The sequence below is a fragment of the Pseudopipra pipra genome, chromosome 9 (assembly GCF_036250125.1).
Source record: "Pseudopipra pipra isolate bDixPip1 chromosome 9, bDixPip1.hap1, whole genome shotgun sequence".
NCBI classification, from domain to species: Eukaryota; Metazoa; Chordata; class Aves; order Passeriformes; family Pipridae; genus Pseudopipra; species Pseudopipra pipra.
In genome coordinates, this window is record NC_087557.1 from 4820056 (window position 1) to 4837815 (window position 17760).

The window sequence follows — 17760 nt, forward strand, 5'->3', positions numbered from 1 at the left end:
GGCACACAGCTGCAGAACTGGTCAGGAAAGATCTGATGAAACACTTCTGCACAAAAAAGTGCCAACTCATCAAAATCCCAGCTGTCTGCAGGAAAGAGTTGGGCTCCCTGGAACTTTTATCAGGAAAATCTTTGTGGCGTGTGTGTACATGCACAGGGAGGTGTGTGTGTGATCCCATACCAGCCTGGTGCGAAGAATATGTGTTTGGTGGCTTTTCCTCTTAGGGAAAAGCTGCATTGGTTTGAATTTAGATTTATGAAAGTAGAGGGGACTTCCCCCCTCCCCCCTGAAAAAGTTTTACAGCTAAAAGAAGTGATAAAGAGTTTCAGACGCTTTGGTGTTTTTCGTCCTTGTTTGCATTTTCAGTGAAAATTGAAAATTTTCAGTGGTGATTTTAAGAGGATTAAGACAGTGATAATGATACAAAACACTTGTCTGTAGCTAAATATTCAGGGGTGTGGTGGACAGTGAGGGTTTACATCAAATCCTGAGGTTTTTCATCAAATCCTACCCACTCGTGGCCTCTCTGTGTTTGTCCTGAACTTAATTTTTCACAAATCCTTGGAGGTTTCACTGAGAGGCACAAAGGGAACAGATGACACGAGGCTCAGCCTGTGACATGGTGACCTACAGGGGCAGCTCCGAGGTGTTAAAAGAAGAAACAAGATGATGAGAGGTGACTGCTCCTTGCCAGGAAGGCTTGGATGCTGGATGCTCCAGGTGGAGCTGATAGAGCAGGTCTCCTTAGCCTTGCAGTTATCTAGGAAGGAGAGAAGCCTGACCAAAGCCTCTCCTGGGTGCTGTCTCTCGTGGGCTCTCGCTGTCTAGCAGAGCTGGTTCCATGCCACAGCCATACTCTCAGTTGGGTTCCTAACAGTGCCAGGCCTGTGTGCAGCACAGACTGACAGGGCATCTGGACAAAAGCAGTAAAAATGCCATCAAGCATGGCATAAATGAGTAAATGCAATGTGATAATTCATGTTAGGATGCAGGGAGACTGTTCAGAATAAGGGTTGTTTTGGAGAAAATTAATTTTCCTTTTTGCAGTGCATGAGCAATCAGTTATTTAATGAAGGTGAAAATGGGAAATGAAATTGGGGAAAGGTGGCATTGCTTTCTGCAGGGTGAATGCCTGCCTGCCATGGGATGCCAGGGATGCTGAGACCGTACCTGGATCCAAAAAAGGGTTGTTAAATTGCAGGACTAGTGAGGTGCTGGACTGCTGGAGTGCTTGTTACTTATACGAGTGAGTGAAATTGGAAGGAACTTTTCTCCAGCAGCCTTTCCCTATAATCTTTCTTGTTATCCCTGCGTCCATGGATAACCTCTCCAGGATTCCAGGCTCCCCACAAACCAGGTGAAGGACGAGGTGGCTAGAGGAAGGTCCTTACAAGAGGGAAGAGGCACAGATCAGCAGGAACAGAGGCAGTCAATGCCTGCTGGCAGACACAGATGTTTTATTTTGCAGTTCTCCTTGATGGTGGGAGGAGGGATTCGACAGAGAGGATCTGCTCTGCCCTTGGAGAGGATCTGCTCTGCCCTTGCTGCTCTTGGTGGTGGTTGCTATTCTGTGGTGTGATTTTCTGGCAAGTCTCAAAGACCCTGATCCCCCTGGGGGTCCTTGAAGGAAGCGGGAAGTGGAGTGGGCAGCCTGTCCTAGGATAACAAACAGCTCCGTGGCTCCAGAGCATCACTGTGCAACCTCCCCATCAGGCCCAAGCGGGAAGCAGTCGCACAGAGGACACATCTGCACTCTGGGGCGTGCAGAGGGCTGTGGTTGTCATTTGCCCGATGGCTACAAGGAAGGTGACATTGAGATACAGGGAGAGAGGAAAAAAAAATAATTAGGCTGAGACTCCTCTGGGCAGAGGATGTACCCTGTGGATTGCTGAACTGTGACTGCAGCTGGCTCTGCGCGGAGTTCTCGTGATTAATTGGGGATGTTTAACCCCAGCCGCCGAGGCTGCCGCCTTCTCCAGCACAGAGTTTGCTTGGGAGCAAATCACTCCAGTGAAAAACACCGGCTGGGCTGGGAAGCCAGAGGATCGTCTGCTGGGCTGCATCCCAGAGCTGTCCTGCTTCTTTTCCCCCTGGACACAAGGCAGCCTTTGGAAACGGGACAGGACCCATTGCAGGCGTATCAGAGAGGGAAAAAAACATACAGGAAGGTGGACTACAATAGAAGGGTTGTCTGATAGGAAACCCCGGACAAATAAATGCATTTTTTTCCCCAGGAAACCCAAACCAGTTCCATAAGCCACTGAAAGATATGGGGCCATATTTTTCCAAGGGAAACGGCTGCGTGAAGAAGCTGATAGCTGGGAGTGGGGGTTTTTTCCCCCTTTGTGTTTGGAGAGGTTGCAGGAGGAGTAGCAGGATATCTGCTGGGCAAGGGCTCCGAGTCACAAGTCTCCAGAGGACGGGAGGGAAATCCCAAGCCTGTGTCTCAGAGCGAGGCAAGGGAAATTTTAAATCATTAATGTAGGGGGAAAAGGGGGAATCCCAGGTCACTGGGAAAAAAACCAAAGATGCATAGGAGAGAGTCCTGCCTGCCTGGGGTATCAACACTATAATCTCTGTCGATGGGAAGGGGTTTTTAACTCCGGAAAAACCCTTTGCTTTCTAGTACATGGCTGTGCTGCAGGCTCACACCTCACAGTGGTTTCGGGGTAGGTGACAGAGCTGCTTCCTGTCCTTTGGGTTTAGGTCTGTATCGATTTGTTTGTGTTTGTTTCGCTTGTGTTTGGTTTTCATTCAACAGCGATAGTGGTCGGTACTCTTGGCTGTGTTTTGGGATGTTTCCCAGCTCTTCTGACCTTATCTCCAAGCACGGATAAACCAGAGCAGTTGGGAGCCCTGGGGGATTAGTTACCGATATCCGATTGCGGCAGGTCCAGACCGCATCCATGCGAATCATCGATATTTCTGGAATAAAACCCAACCATAACAACCCTCCTCCTCCACCTCCCGAGCGCTGCATGGGTCCCTCACAATTCAGATGTTTATTCGCATCCAGAAATGAACTCAAGCTGTGGATGGATTCCCATTTGGAAATGTTCCTCCCTGTCCTGTTTCGTTTACGTCAGCAATCGCTGGGGATGTGCCTGGATCTCCCTGGGGCTTTGGCTGTCCTGAAGCTCTGTTTTTGCTGCAGGCAGCTGCTGGTGCAAAGGCTGTAGCCCCAACCCTACTTTTAGTGAGGGATATCTGGTTGATTTGTTCCCAACCTCTTCCCAGGAAGGGTCTAACGCACAAATCTTGGTCCGAATTGAAGAGAGAGTGGCCGATGCACTGCAGTGGTGCTGAGACAGCCAAGGGAAGTGATGGATGAGTTCAACCTGTGCTTTGAGGAGACCTTAATTTCACTATCCATCCTACCAGGAGGGTTTTCCACCTCTTTACTGCATATGGCTTCCCCCTGGGGCCTGGGCCACACATTTGGTGACAGGGAGGGGCTGGCGGGGGGTGTGTGGGGAGGGGGACAGGCGCCGCTGTCGGAACAGGATCTCGCTAACCACATCCGCATCCCACGGCTGCAGGTCGGGGTGGCCGTGCTGTGCACCAGATGGCCGTGCCAGGACGGTCTCCAGCCACGCTGCCGCCGCGTGGGATGAGGCTGGGGAGGGGGGACGGGAGAACCACGGTGCCGCCAGAGCTGGGGATGCAGGCAGCCGGCTGTGGATGCAGCCCCGGCATCCCACGCTGCTCCCGGCCAAGATGCAACCGCACGAACCCCCAGCGAGCTTCCCGGCGCCGACCTCCTCTGCTCGCCGTCGAAGGCGACTTTAAACGCCTCCAAAAGCACCCGGTGGTGTGCGCGCAGCCCTCTGCAATTATTATTTGTACCACAAGCTGCTTCCTCCCTCGAGCTGCTTTTATCTCGCTTTGTTTTCCTTTCCAGGTGGGGCCGTGGGCTCCCCGCTGCTCGGCCTCCGGGGCTGCCTCCTCTGCAGGCTCTGCCGGCCGCAGCTTGCTGGCGGAGAGGCCACCTTTGTCTGCCAGCCAGCCCGTCCGCCCTCCTCCTCCTCCTGCCAGAGCTATTTCGGGAAACAGCAGCTGAGCCGGAGGATTGTTAATTGTTCGTCAAACCCCTTTCCAGCCCGCTTGGATCACATGAGGAGATTAGAGCGCCCGTCACACCCTTCCCTCCGCCTCCTTCTCCCGTATCCCCCCCTGACCCGGCAGGATGGGGGGCAGTGCCCCTCCTGCGGGCAGATGGATGGACACGAGGTGCATCCAACCGCCCGGGATGCTGGTCCCACCGAGGCAACGGCTCCCACGCCGTGCCCAGCTGTGGGAATCACGAGGATGCCAAGCCGTGGGTATCACAGAGGTGCCCTGTTCGGAGGGCAACCCCAGCGGGATCACCTGCCAGTGAGGCCGCTCCGGGTGCAGGCAGGAGCCCAGGGCAGGCATGAGCCCAGGGCAGGCAGGAGCTCAGAGCAGGCAGGCAGACAAAGCCACCCCAGGCACTGACCTCAGAAGCAGCCATGTGACTGCCTCAAACTTACTAAAGCATGACATCAGCCTGGGAGGGAGCGGCAGGGCTGCCACCAAAATACCGCCAGGCTTCAACCGGCTGCCTGCTCACTGCCGGGGCTGCCTCTGCCTGTGCTGCTGCTTGTCCTCTCCCCCCTTTCCCTTCCTTGATTCTCCTCCAGGGAAAGAAAATCACCACTCCACCTCTTTGCAAAGGGCAGGAAGAGCAGGCAGGGGCAGGGCAGATGTCAAAGCTTTTGTGCCCTGGGAATAATGTGCTGGGGGTTGTGCCTGACAGACAGGCAAGGTGCTGGTGGGTGAAACTGGTGGTACTGGGTACAAGCATTGCTTGTCTGACATCCTGCACCTCTGCTCCTCCCTGCTGGCTCTCTGTATGAGCACTGAGGGGAATGAGGGACCACTCGGTACCCATCCCCATCCTGAGCCAGGGCAGGGAGAGGATGCCGGCCCGCCTGTTCCTAGGCAGAGTAGGTAGCCAAAGTGCAGTGACTGGAGAGAAATGGTGCCTCATGCCATCGGGGTGAGGTGGTGAGCAGCAGAACAGGTCAATCCACTCGGATCCAGGCACCTTCACCCAGCAGAGCTCCCACGCTACGTCTCCTCCACCTGCACGCGGCTTTTTCCAGCCAGTGTGATGACTTTGCACTGCTGCTCTTCATCCAGCATCTGAGCTGGGATATATGTGGCTGAGACGGATCAAACCTGACTTTATCCTTCTGACCCAGATCACCTCTGCTTGAGGATGCAGGTGCCCAGATCCTGCAAACAGCAGTCCCAGGGCAACACACCTGCTGATGTACAAGCCTCTTTCCCGCAGCACGGCAGAACATTGTGTCACTGAGGGGACATGGGTGGCAAGCAGACGTGTGGGCTGTGGGCCAGGAGCTGTGACTGCAGTCCCAAACATCTGAGCCCAGACCTGCCCTGGCTGGTTAGACTGACCCGAGGGCTTAGGCCAGGGTGTTGCCGGCCCTCCGAGGTGCGGGGAGCAGGTTTGGCGGGTCTGGGATCCCTTGGTTCCCACCACTGGGACTCGCATCCCTCCGGCCTCCCACGCCGGGTGTGGAGGGGACAGCCCTGCTCCCTGCGGTTGGGAGAGGCTCGCCCTGGTGTGGGCAGGGGGAAAGCTGGGACCAGCTGTTTTGGACAGTGTTTTGGCTGTGTGGTTGGGAATGCTCTGGTCTAGTCGTTTCAGGCAGCGTGGCAGGTTTGGTGGAGGAGGTGGGCATTTTGAGATGTCAAACCCCAGGTTGACCTGCTGTTGTATCCAACGCCCAGAGAGTGTCATTTGAGGTTTTCCTCAAGCTATGCTTGAGCAGGAGGAAAACATGCATTTGGTCTGAGTGTGGGATTTTTTTCTGGGGAGAAGGCTCTTGTTATGTCACCTCTGTTTTGGTGTGCCTGAATCTTCACCTGTTTTTTGTTACCACTGTGACAGCCGTCCTCTTGTCCTTCCAGCAAACCAGGACATGGTGGCAGATCCTGCTGGTAAAACACCATGACAGGCTGTGGCTTTCCTTTGGGGGAGTCTATGGTTTAATCCCCTGGGAAAAAAGGGATCAAAATGAGTTGTCATGTGTCACTGGGAACGGAAACTGATTCTCAGGGGCAGCACATTGAACTTCCTTAATTTTGGGCCCTTTCACTTCTCTTCTTGCAAGTGATGGTTACTCTCAGTGCATGAAGGAGGGTCCCCACTCCAAGCCCTGAAATACCCTCCAGGCTTTTTTAGAGGATTCTCTGGTGCCTGGAGCTGTGTCTGGGGGTAACTGTGTTGTTCCCTGTGTTCCCCAGCCACCAGGCTGGTCCTGCCACCAGCCCTCACAGCTACAACCAAGTGAGGTTTCAGTTCCCAAATAAAGTGCTCCAGTCTGTCATGATCCCCATCACCCCTGGAGATGTTGATGGCCTGTTATCCTCCCCAATCCTCCCTTGCAGCCACTTTGTGAATCAACCTCTTCTACCCTGGGCTTTCTGCAAGCTTCGCTGCCAGACCCCTGGAGCAGAATTCCGCCTGGCAGCTGGGCAGGGATGGCTTTCTGCTCCATGTCAGGGCAGATTTTCCTTGAAATACTAAAAGACACATTTCCCCCTCCAGCCAACACCAACACCAGTTCATTCTCTAACACGACAAGATGTCAGAGATGGGCTGAAATTGCGGGAAACCTTTCTAACCCGACAAAACAGGGGTTGCTCTTGTTTTGTTTTTCTTTTTCTTTTTTTTTTTTTTTCGCAGGACCGTTTCAGTCGCTGCGGCCGAAACCCCCACGGCCGCCGGTCGCTCTGGCCGAGCCCGTGCGGGGTTCAGCGAAAGCTGGGGGTGCCGCCGCGGGTGTGGGCCCCACCGCCCGCCGGCGTTGCCGCTTTAAGCGCCCTCTCCGCGGGGCGAGCTTTCGAACGCGCTGCCCCGCGCTGCCATTGGCCGGCGCGCGCGCGCGGGGGCCAGCCGGCGGTTGGAGCGGCCGGCGGCGCGCCCTGATTGGCCGAGGCGGGGGCGGTATAAAAGGCGCGCGGGCGCGTGGGCTCGCTCAGTCTGCGGCGCGAAGGGGCGGCGAGCGGAGCTCGGTTGTGCTGCGGATCAACCCCCGACCACCTCGGCCCGGCGCGGAAACCACCTCCCCCATCGCCCACCCGGTTTCCCCCATGGAGTTCAAACTGGAGGCGCACCGCATCGTCAGCATCTCGCTGGGCAAGATCTACAGCGCGCGGGGCCAGCGCGGCGGCCTCAAGCTGCACAAGAACCTCCTGGTGTCGCTGGTGCTGCGCAGCGCCCGGCAGGTCTACCTGAGCGAGCCGGGCTGCCCGCCCGAGCCGCCCCCCGCCGCCGCCGCCGCGGGGCCCCCCGAGGAGGAGCCGGCGCCCCGCACCGCTGCCTGGGCGGCCGAGCCGCCGCCGCCGCCCCCGCAGGACGAGGCGGGCAGGGACTGCCAGGGCCCCCGGCCGCGGCGCTGTTGCTGCGGCGAGGAGAACCGCGGGGGCTGCGCCGGGGCCCCCCCGCCGCCGCACTGCCCCCGCAAGCGGAGCGCCGGCGAGCGCGGCCAGGCGGGATCCCCGGTGAAGAAGCCCCGCCGCGAGGAAGAGGAGCCACCACCGCCGCCGCCCTCGCCGCCGGGCGAGCAGGAGGACATGGAGACGAGCAACGTGGCCAGCCTCATCAGCATCTTCGGCTCCAGCTTCTCGGGACTGCTCAGTAAGGAGCCCAAGGGCCGACGGCGGCCGCCCCTGGACGGCGGCGAGGCGGCGGCGGGCACGGCGCCCGCCGAGGCGGCGGCCGAGACGGGACAGATCTGCTGCGATGAGCCGGTGCTGCGGACCCTCAACCCCTGGAGCACGGCCATCGTGGCCTTCTGATGTTCCGGCCGCAGAGACTTGGCCCTCCGCCGCGGGACGGGGGGCCCGGAGGTGACACCCACCCAGCGCCAGGGGACTCCGGCGCCCTGCCTCGCCGCACGGGAAAGACCGCGGGGCAGCGGCGGCAGCACTTCCCTGTTCCCCGCCGGGTCCTGGTTGCCGGCACCCGCCCTGGGAGCGCCCCCGGCCCTGCCCTCCCGGAATTCCCCTTCCCGGCCGGGCCGCCGCCCTCCGCGGCGCCCGGGGGAGGCTCCTTGGCTGCCGCCGACCCCGGGGGCGCCCCCGCCGGGTGGTATTTTAAGCTTGGAAAGTGTTAAGTTTATTAAATAAAAGTCTCTATTTTGGAAAGGTTTTAGGTCAGAACTATTACATGGTGCTTTTTAAAAGTGTTTTATTGAGAGAAACGAAGTTTACAGACGCTCTGACGGAAAGTCCTTGAGCCTGTTTGTTAGGCTTGGTAACTCCCGGTCTTTGTTGTATAAAGGCTTGGGGCTCCCGTAGGGATTTTTGTACAGTGTTCTCCTTCAGTGATGTATCATGTTTTGTATAAAATGTAATTCTACGTGTACAACACGTATTAAATATTTTCAACTGTATAAGCCTAGTTCCTGTTTGTGTCCCGCTGGCTCGGGGTGGGGGGAGGAGGGCAGGCAGCAGCCGGGGTGTGGTTTTGCATGTCTGTGGCTGGATCCACCCTGCCTCGCCAGAGGCTTGGGGTGGGTTGGAGTCCAGATCCTCTGGGAGCTGGGAAAGAAAGGGAACTTCTGTCAGGGCGCCTGGAGTCCTTCCCAGGGTCTTCGAGGTGCTCCCACTACTTCCAGCTACAGTCTCTTCCCGGGGCTGGAGCTGCCGTGGCATTTGAGGTCTTGCTCTGAAAGTACCTAATGTGTGAAGTCACTGTCTGTGGGTGGAAAGCGGTTGCTAAATCCCCGAGGAGCAGCTGGGCACAGTCTGACCAGGCCTGTGGCACTGCTGGGCTGAGGACTGGCCTTCAGCGTTGCCTGCTCAAAGGTCTGGATTGGGGTTGTGTGAGTGGATTTGTCCCAGTTGGACACAGCTACTGCTCTGCCAGAAACATTTTTCAGTGCCTCCTCCTTGCTGTTACTTGCAGAATAGTTCAAATGATAAATACCAGGAGGTTTTTTTTTTCCTCTTTCATTATCAGTAAAACTATAACTGGGTTAAAGTTCCTGCTCTTAGGGGTGGGGAGAAAAGTTTGGCCTCGGCTTCACAGTGACTGGAGTGCCCCAAGGCGTTGTAATTAGACTGAATTGTGGGGGATTTTTTTTTTTTCCCTGCTTCTTGCTGAGAGATTCACTAGAGGCTTCTCTGCTCCTAATTAATGAACTTTTCAACTGAGGATTGCATCTCTAGCAAGTCAAAGATGTTTGTGTGCTGTGAAATGCAGCCTGGGACATTTGACTGAACCTTGGGAGTCTGCCTTGGGTGAGAAATGAGGGATGACCAGCATGAAGGTCTCTGGTCCCAGCTTTCTCTATGCTGGAATAGGCATGTGGGGAGCAGTGCCATCCCAAATGGGCGGCACTGGGCTTGTAGGGTGGGGGTTTTAGACCTTGTTTCTGTGAAAACTGGAGACATCGGGCTTGGTGCTTGGGTAATGGGGGGAGAATCTGTGATAGTGGAGAAGCTGCCTGGTGTGGGGTGGCTTTGAGAGAGACCTCTGTTTACTTTGTGTACAATTTAGTAGCTGAATTCTTAGGTAAAAGCAAAAGTTGTACTATCTTAATTTTCTTGATAATTGCACTTAATGGTGACAGACAATTTTAGTTTGGTAGACAACACAAGGAAATGGTGTGTGATGAGACATTTGTTTTCACTCGGTGACCTTTGGGAGGTGATGGGAAGGGACTGTCCCTGCTTCACTTGTGCAGGAGAACCTCACAGTCAAAGACCCCCACCAAGGGAAAGGAGGTCACCTCAGGATCTCTCCAGTAAAAGGAGAGCATGAGGAGAAGGAGCGTGGCTACAGAGAATTATACCCCAAACTCTCCTGCTCCCTCATGAAACACTGTGCTCTGAGGGTCAGAAGCTGGGCTGGAGGATGGAAAGAACTTCCCGGTCCTGTACCAGCAGAGTTTCCCTCCAAGGCCAGGGGGAGCAGGTTTCAGTCCTGGTCCTTGTCCACCAACAGCATCTCCATAGAAGTGGATGGTTTTGCCCAGCTCCCAAGTCCTGAAATGGGATGGGGAGACTCCTGATCTTGGCATTTCTAAAGGTTTTCTGGGCATCCAACCCCTGGAAGATCATCTGGTCCTGTTGGTTCGTGTGTCCGTGGTGTCCCTGCGCAGACAAGACCCAACCTCCCTCTGGCACCAGCAGCTCCTATCTATTCGATCTTCCAGAGAAGAGTTGTGCAACAGCTTAATTGCTGCTGGCCTCTGAAAGCAGGGCAGAGACTGCCCAGAGGTGCCCACGCATTTCCCTCAGGCTGGTGTGACCTCCTGTGGAGCTACCTGAGGTGAGTGAGTTCTCACTCCCCGGCTGATGGTCACAGAGCGGTGTCCCCGAAAGACCCCGCCCAGCTCCATCTGCTGTGCTGACACACGCCTCGCTTGCTCCTGTGGCTGTGTTTTTATGACGTGTGGGGTTTGCTCCCTGGGACGTGTGTGTCCCTGGGGAGCTTCAGGCTGCTGAGGCCGAGGGGGCTGGAAAAAACTAATGGACACAGGATGCTGCCATTGGCTCGTTACATAGGGGTCTGCAGCAAATGAGCCTCAAATCAAAAAAGACCCATAATAACAGCACTGTGTTACTTCTGAAATCAATTATTCTGCTCTGTTTTGTTCTTTTTCCTCACCCAGTGTCTTTTTTTTTTTTAAATTCCCATAATCACTTGCACCTTAATGGGATCTGTTCTTCTTATTTCATCTGTTCCATCATGCTGCCTCAATCCCTAGACTGTTCCTTCTGCTCACGGTGCTGCCTTTAGATCGCTGCAGAGGTGAGGGTGACAGATGGGACAGCTGAGCAAGGACTGGGGAATGAGCTCCAGGGGAGGCTAATGACCCAAACTCACTGCCCAGGCCAGTGCTGAAGGAGGGAAGAGAAGTGCGTAAATAAGCCAGATAAAAATAAAAACTTCCATCACTTGGAAGAGAGAGTGACTCCTATGGAAACTGCCTCACGGGGTCGAGGAGGATATGACTTAATGGGAAGATGGCAAGATCCTCACCTTCCCAGAATAGCAACGAGCTGTTGGAAGCGCTCTCCCGGGCTGCTGCCCTTCCCCCAGTTCAGGTCAGATCCCGTGGGAGAGCAGAGGTGCTGGGAAAATCCCTTAGCACAGCCGGAGGGTGGGATAGAAGCCGTGGGAGGGGCAGAGTGAGACGGGACCGCGGCAGCTGTGCTGCCAGGGTGATGCTTGAGAAGGAGGGCAAACAGCAGGCTTTCACTTTTCTCCTGCTGTAATCATCCAGGAGTGATCCCTGGTTGCAGCTCTGGGCGGGTGAGCTGTGGCTCTCACCGGGATATCTTCTGGGGGGAGGGAATGATTTAAAACCTCTCACCAATAAGGAAGTGCTAAGGGTGTGAATCATCCCGACCTGTAAAGGTGTCTGGCCCGGGCCAGGTGCCAGCAGAGGCTGGGGGAAGCCCGCGGGGCTGGGAGGTGACAGCAGCGAGGGGCTCGCAGGAGGCTCCGTGTTTCACTCCCTCTGCTCTTGCTCTCTCCTGGCCTGATGCAACCCGGCATCACCCGCCCATCCCTCCTCTCCTGGGGCAGGGGAAGGGGAGGAAGGCCGTGCACACTCATTGCTGCAGCATCCTGTGTCAGTGCTCAGGAATCCGGCAGGCTGCTGGGAGGGAGGTGGGAGGCAGGCCAGCAGCAGGGCTGTGTGCCTGCTGGGGCCTCTCCCTGCCTGGGGAGCTATGGGCAGCCCGGGGGTACTGGAGCATCCCTGGGGGCTGTGTGCCTGCTGGAACTTCTCCCTGCCAGGGGAGCCCCGGAGGGATGCTTTGCCAAAGGCTAATCCGCAGGACAGGGTTTTTTTGGGCAAAGAGGGGTGCAGGAGTACTGTGGCATAGTACTGTGTGCTGAAATGATAGCTCCAAAGGCTGAGGAGAGGCATGCCTGGATCCTGGATCCCCCAAACCTTCGTGCCGCCGTGGGACTCGCATCTGTCTCCAATGTACTGTACTCGCTGGTGACACACTGCCAATATATATTTAGGGTGGGTGGAGGGACCCTGGTCCCCAGAGGGCTGGGGGCTTCTTGCAGCAGAGCAGGGGCTTGTCCTTGCTGCTCTCCCTGGGCAGGAAGAGGCTCTGTGTTTTCCTGGGCAGGGTGCTCCAGCCCAGGGAGTGAGGGAAGGCGGTGAAGTTTCCTGGCAGGGCTGAGGCTTGCAGAAAATCCCAGGGCTTCTTCCAAAGAGTATCTAAGCCTTTGTGAGGCTGGAGTGGGGCAGAGAGTGGGGTCGGCACCGTGAGAGGGTGACTGGAGCATGGAGAAGCTGGCTGGAAGGTGCCCAGAGCTGCCTTGGCACGGAGGGACCTCAATGGGGGAGAGCTATTCCAGGCCAGCACTTTTCCCGGAGGCAGGGTCAGGGGCCAGGCAGGCGCTGGGATGCAGCGACAAACACAAACAACTCCCTTCTCCTGGTCTTCTGGTTGTGATTTCTGCTCCCGACATGCAAACCCTGCGGGGCCCCCCTCCCCTCCCCTCCTTCTCCCCAGCTGGGCGAGGGCTGGCCTGGCTGCCTAATGAAATGCAGAGCTGCTTGGGAGAGCAGGGGGGAAAAAAGGGCTCTGTTTGAGGTTTTGTGCCTCTGGTTTCCTCTGGCCCTCTCTCTCAGCAGGGTGATTTATTGGTGATGGAGCCTGGGGAGAGGGGGAGGGAAGGGCTTAGAGCTGCAGGCAAATAGTCATCCTGTATTTCCCAAGCACTCAGGCGAGGCAAAGGGAAAAGCAGGAGGAAAGGGAGGTAAACTGCCCGGGCAGGGGCTGAGGAGCATCATTTACTGGAGCTGAGCTCTCCTGAGCTCCCAGTTGCTCTGAGGTAGTGTTGAGTGCTTTGCACACCAAAGGACTGGCTTTGTGGTGGATGCCCTCTCCCTCCATCCCAATTTCCCCACCTTCCTATGGGCAGTGGGGTGCTGAGACCTGCCTGCAGGCAGCTGGACTGGCTCTTCTGGCCCAGCCCAGCCTGCAGCACTCTGGTGCAGCTGAAGGAGACAGCTCATCCATTTTCTCTTTCCCAAGGATGCCATCCAGACCTTTCCCAGGCCCGTGGAGAAATGGAGGTACTGGTTGCCACTGACCTGTTTTTGGGCACCTGCATGCCCAAAAAGGCACTGACATGCTGTGACCTGCCTGGCTGCAGATGCATTTGCCTGCAGCTACCCCAGCTCAGACCAGCCTTACACTTAGGCCAGGCTTTAGGCTCTGCTGTGCTGCTCTGGCACTGCCAGCAGCGAGCTCTCCTTCTCCTGTGGGATGCTCCAGTGTGCTGCTGTGTTGCAGGGTGACCTCCTGCTCGGGAGAAACAGGCAGGGCTGCCTGTTGTTCCTGCTCGCTGCTTTGGCTGGGAACGTATGTGGTTTCCTAGGGGGAAGGTCTCCTCCTCCTCCTCCTCCTCCTCCTCCTCTTCGCCTCTGCTGACAGTGTCTGACCTCAGCTGTCGTCCCTGGTGGTGCAGGGGATTAATCTGAGCCTCGGGACAGGTTGAGGCATGTCCAAGGCGGAGGAGAGCTTCATGCGTACAGACACAGAGGAAGGAACAAAAACAATTCCCAGGGAAATATTTTCCTGCTGCTTTTCCTGGCAGCGAGCAGAGCGGGAGGAAAAAACCTCACTATAAATTGCTTGCAGGAGACTCCAGCCCTGGGGCTGCTTTGCCTTTAAGCTTCCAGCACCCCGTGAAACTCAGCCCCCACCCCAGACCCACCGAGGGACGGCACAAAGGGTGCTCAGCTGCCCAAGGTGCCACTCAGCATCCCCGGGCTCTGCTCAGGCAAGACATTGCCTCCGGCACCCGCTGCCTGCCGAGCTCCAGGGTGCACAGAGCCAACCCAGAGCGTTTAGAAAGCGAGGGGAAGGAACCTCCCCACCCCGGAGCAGCCGCAGGGTTTGCTGGTGGACTCTGCCCTTTGCCTGCTCCGGCCTCAGCCGCCCTCATCCTCCTCCTCCTGCGCTGTTTGCTTTGGCAAGCCCGAGGCTTCACCCTGCCAGTGGAGTCCTCCGGTCCTGGGTCAGGCGGAGCGGGGGGGAAGCCGGAGGGAGGCGCGGGGAATGGAGAACAGGGAGGGAAATGGAGAAGCAGACGGCCGGCTGGGCGGATGGGACACGCCGGCCCTGCCCTGCAAAGGGCAGGAAGGACACGGCTGGCTCGGAAATCTGGAGGGTGGGCTGGGAGAGGCAGGAAAGGGGAACGAGGGCAGGAAGCAGGGAGCATGTGGGATGCAGAGTGGGAGCCCTATCTAGAGTGGGATGCAGAGGGGAGAGCCCCAGTACTGCCCCAGGCTTGGTCTATGGGAGTCATGTGGATGCCTGCTCCCTTCAGCCCTGGGCTGGGGGGTCTGGCATGACATGGTGCCCTGCTCCCTTTCTGGAACAAACAGGAGGATGCTGGCAGTGTGGCACAGCAGCAGCGGTTTCCCTTGGGCTATCCCTTGTGGAGCTGGGGTCCCAGCTGGAGTGTGGCTGGAGCATCACTAGGAAAAAAGGGGAGGAAGTGGCTGTTCCAGCCATGTCCCACTCAGTTCCTCATATTTACTCTTGCAAACCTGGGCACGGAGCAGTGCAGGCAGGTGGGCTTTGCCAGCACACGTGGTGCTCCATCCCAGCTCCCTCCATCCGGTGGTGGGAGTGTGTGGCGATGGAAGTGCCAAGCCAGGAGCCAGGGCAGGAGGCAGGCTTGCCCTGTGGTGCAGTGCTGGGGCTACCAGGCATCCCTGCCTTTCCTCGACCGGGTGAAGGGGGCTATGGGAGCAGAGCAGAGCAGTGTTATGTCTCCATGGCAATGGGGCTGCTGTTTTTCAAGGCAGGAGGAATTCATGTGGTTTTTCACCCAGAATTGGCCCAGGGCAGTGTTTTACAGGAGTCAGAGTGCAACATCAACAAGCACTTGCAGTCCTGTGGTGATGGGAAACATACAAGGGGCAATGGGATACCCTCTCCTCTCTGGGGTGAGAGCAAAACCCCCGGACCCCAATATTGCCCCAAACCCAGGGATGAGCACATTGACAAACCCCAGGGCAAGAGTGCAGGGGAGGGTAGAGCTGGCCACTGCCCCTTTGCAGCCTCGTGTGCTCCAGTGGGAATATTTGACCCCTTGAGTCCCTGACATGGCAGAGAGGCTGGGAGGAGTCACATCCGGAGGAAGGCACAACTCCCGTGGGAAGGAAAGGGGGGACGGAAGGACAGACAAGGGAGGGAACCTGGACTTTCCTTCCTGTTCTTTGGAGAAGGTTGCCTAGAGAAGCTGTGGCTGCCCCATCCCTGGAAGTGTTCAAGGCCACATCAGATGGGACTTGGAGCAACCTGGTCTAGTGGAAGGTGTCCCTGCCCATGGCAGGGGGGTCAAGGTCCCTTCCAACCCAAACTGTTCTATGATTCTGTGATTCCCTCCTCTGTGGTGTGGCATGGCTGGCCAGAGAGAGTTGCAAAACACTCGCTGGTGTTTTTAAGCTGGGATTTACCCTGTTAGTGGCTGTTGGGGCCACACTGCCCTTCCCAGCTCTGGCACTCGGCAAGGTCTGGTGACAGCACCCATTGCCAGACAGCCTGTGCCACTTCCTTTTACGCTGGGCCCTGCCCTGTGGCTTTTCTATTAATGGAATTAAAGTCAGAGGGATGTAAACACTGGCCGGAGGGAGCCCTATTGGATATTCATGGCATTGTTCTCCCATCCCTTCTCGGAGTGTGGCTGTCTCTAAAGGACAGCACTGGTGAGCCCACTGCAGGGTGCATTTCTCCCACCCTTATCCTTGTTGAGGTTTTCCAGGGGGAATGGGTGAATTGTGTGCAGGGCCAATCTGCAAGGAGGTGGCTGGGGTGACGCATGCCTCCCGCATGACCTTGTCTCCCTTTGGCCCTGGCAGTGCTCCCTGCACTGAAATTCCCTTCCTGGAAACAGCAAAGGAGTGAGCGTTTGCCTTCAGCTCAGGAGAGTGTGACGTGATGACCCTGGTCAGTGGCCAGGTGGGGAGGGACCAGCCACTCTGGGCTCAGAGCGGTGGCACGGGGCTGGCTGGCGCTGGGAGAGCACCAGCAGACACTCCTCAAGGGGGTCGTATCCAGGCAGGAGGGAGGGCTGTTAAAAATAAACGGTGACAAGTGGCAGGAGGAAGGAGCCACCTCTCATGTCCCCACAGCCGTCCCGGGGAAGGGAGAATGCCTGTAAGGCAGCGTGTGCCGCCCAGTGAGCTGAGCGTGGAGCGGGGCTCTGATCCCAAGCCTGCCGTGGTGGCAAGGTCAGTCCCATCCCAGGTCACTGCACTGCCTCACACTCCCAGTCCACAGCCTGCTCCTTCCCACTCCGCTCACAGTGGAGGCCTGGCACTCCCAGTTTTGTGCCTGTGGCAGCCTCTGGAGCTGCAGAAGTCCCGCTGGCACAGCCGTGCAGAGCTGGCTGTGTCTTCCCTGGGTGGGGAAGCTCTCAAGTGCCAGGAGGCAGTGGGGAGTGTGGCTGTGTGCTCAGCCGTGGCTCACTCCGTGCTCTTTTCGGAGCACAGCCCTGGGGGGAAGCAGCCGGTTGGCACAAGCATCCTCCGCGTCCCCCCTCGGCTCCCGGCCTGCCCGGCCACGCGTCGCTTCTCGTTACATCAGGAGTGTAGGAGGCTGGAAGTGACCTTGAGAGGTGGTGCGTGGCTCTGGCCCCCAAGGCAGCCCGGAGATCGCCTGGCGAGGGATGAGCCAGGCTTTGCCCTCACGGGACTCAACCCCCAGGGGATTAAGGGGCTGCCCTCCCCCAAACCCCACTGTTTTGGGGACGTGTTTGACGATCAGCGATCTGGGAGGTCTTCAGCTAAGGCGGCGCTACACAAAGCGATGCATCGATGCATCTGTTCAGATAAAGGGTTTGTGTCTGTAAGGACACGCTCAGGGCTGGCCAGGCCAGGTGCAATGTGCTGCTGTCATTTCCTGGAGCCAGTGGCCTGCGACTTGTCCCTACACGTACCTGCACCGTGATTCACGTCTCCTGCTAAAGACCAGCATGAGCGCGCATGGAAATCAAGGTGAGTTCCTCTGGCCACGCCAGGGGCAGAAGACTCATCTTTCTCTCACCTCCCTCCTGCTCCTCCTCTGCCCTGCAGTTCCCACGGTGGCAGCCCAGCAGGCACTTATCTCCAGGGACGTGTGCGTGGGAACAAGGGCACTGCCCATCCATCATCAGATGTGCTTCAAAGCGCCTGGCTCTGGTGGGAGGAATTGTGGGTGACAGCCTGGAGCCTCCCAAAACGCAGTGGCCAGCTTGTTGTGCAAGTGGGTGCTGAAGGCTGTGTCTGTGTGTTGGGGCCAGGTTTAGTGCCAGAGTCCCTTGGGAAAGTTGGGCTCAGCTGTGGCCACCCTGGGATACAGCTCATCCGGGAAAGAGAGGCTTCAGTAACACAACAGGTGACTTTTCAATGCTGTCACTATAGCATATGAATGTCACCTTTGGGTGTAATCCTTGGTGACTGTGTCCCGCTGGTGCCTGCTAAGCCCTGGGTGAGATGTGGGGAAAAGTCAGGACCTAACTGGAAGCAGGTTGTAAATGTAAGCTCGTTTTGTTTCCTTGTACAGCAAAGCCCTCTTGTGGAAGTCGGCAGTAGCTTGCCAGGGAAATTCTGGCTGCTGCAATATGCTGCTGCTTCCCAGGGAGACACAGTCTGCTCCCTGGGACATGATCCCCTGGGGTCCCATGGCCCCATCCTGAGAGGATGTGGGACAGACCCAAACGTACCATCGCAC

General features: G+C 57.1%; 2 protein-coding genes across 2 annotated transcripts in view; both read left to right on the plus strand.

Annotated features, from left to right (window-relative positions):
- Positions 1-3440, plus strand: part of LHX4 (LIM homeobox 4) — a 256618-nt gene extending 253178 nt beyond the window's left edge. The window contains exon 4 of the transcript XR_010432625.1: positions 1469-3440. The gene's annotated coding sequence lies outside the window, so the exon portion shown is untranslated. The remainder of the gene's footprint in view (positions 1-1468) is intronic.
- A 3535-nt stretch (positions 3441-6975) lies between these two features.
- Positions 6976-8450, plus strand: IER5 (immediate early response 5). The gene has a single exon (XM_064664241.1). The coding sequence runs from the start codon at positions 7144-7146 to the stop codon at positions 7849-7851; it is 708 nt and encodes a 235-aa protein (XP_064520311.1). The 5' UTR covers positions 6976-7143; the 3' UTR covers positions 7852-8450.
- Positions 8451-17760: the final 9310 nt, after the last annotated feature.

Coding starts and splice junctions, on each gene's coding strand:
- IER5 (XM_064664241.1), top strand. CDS start 7,144: ATGGAGTTCAAACTGGAGGCGCACCGCATCGTCAGCATCTCGCTGGGC.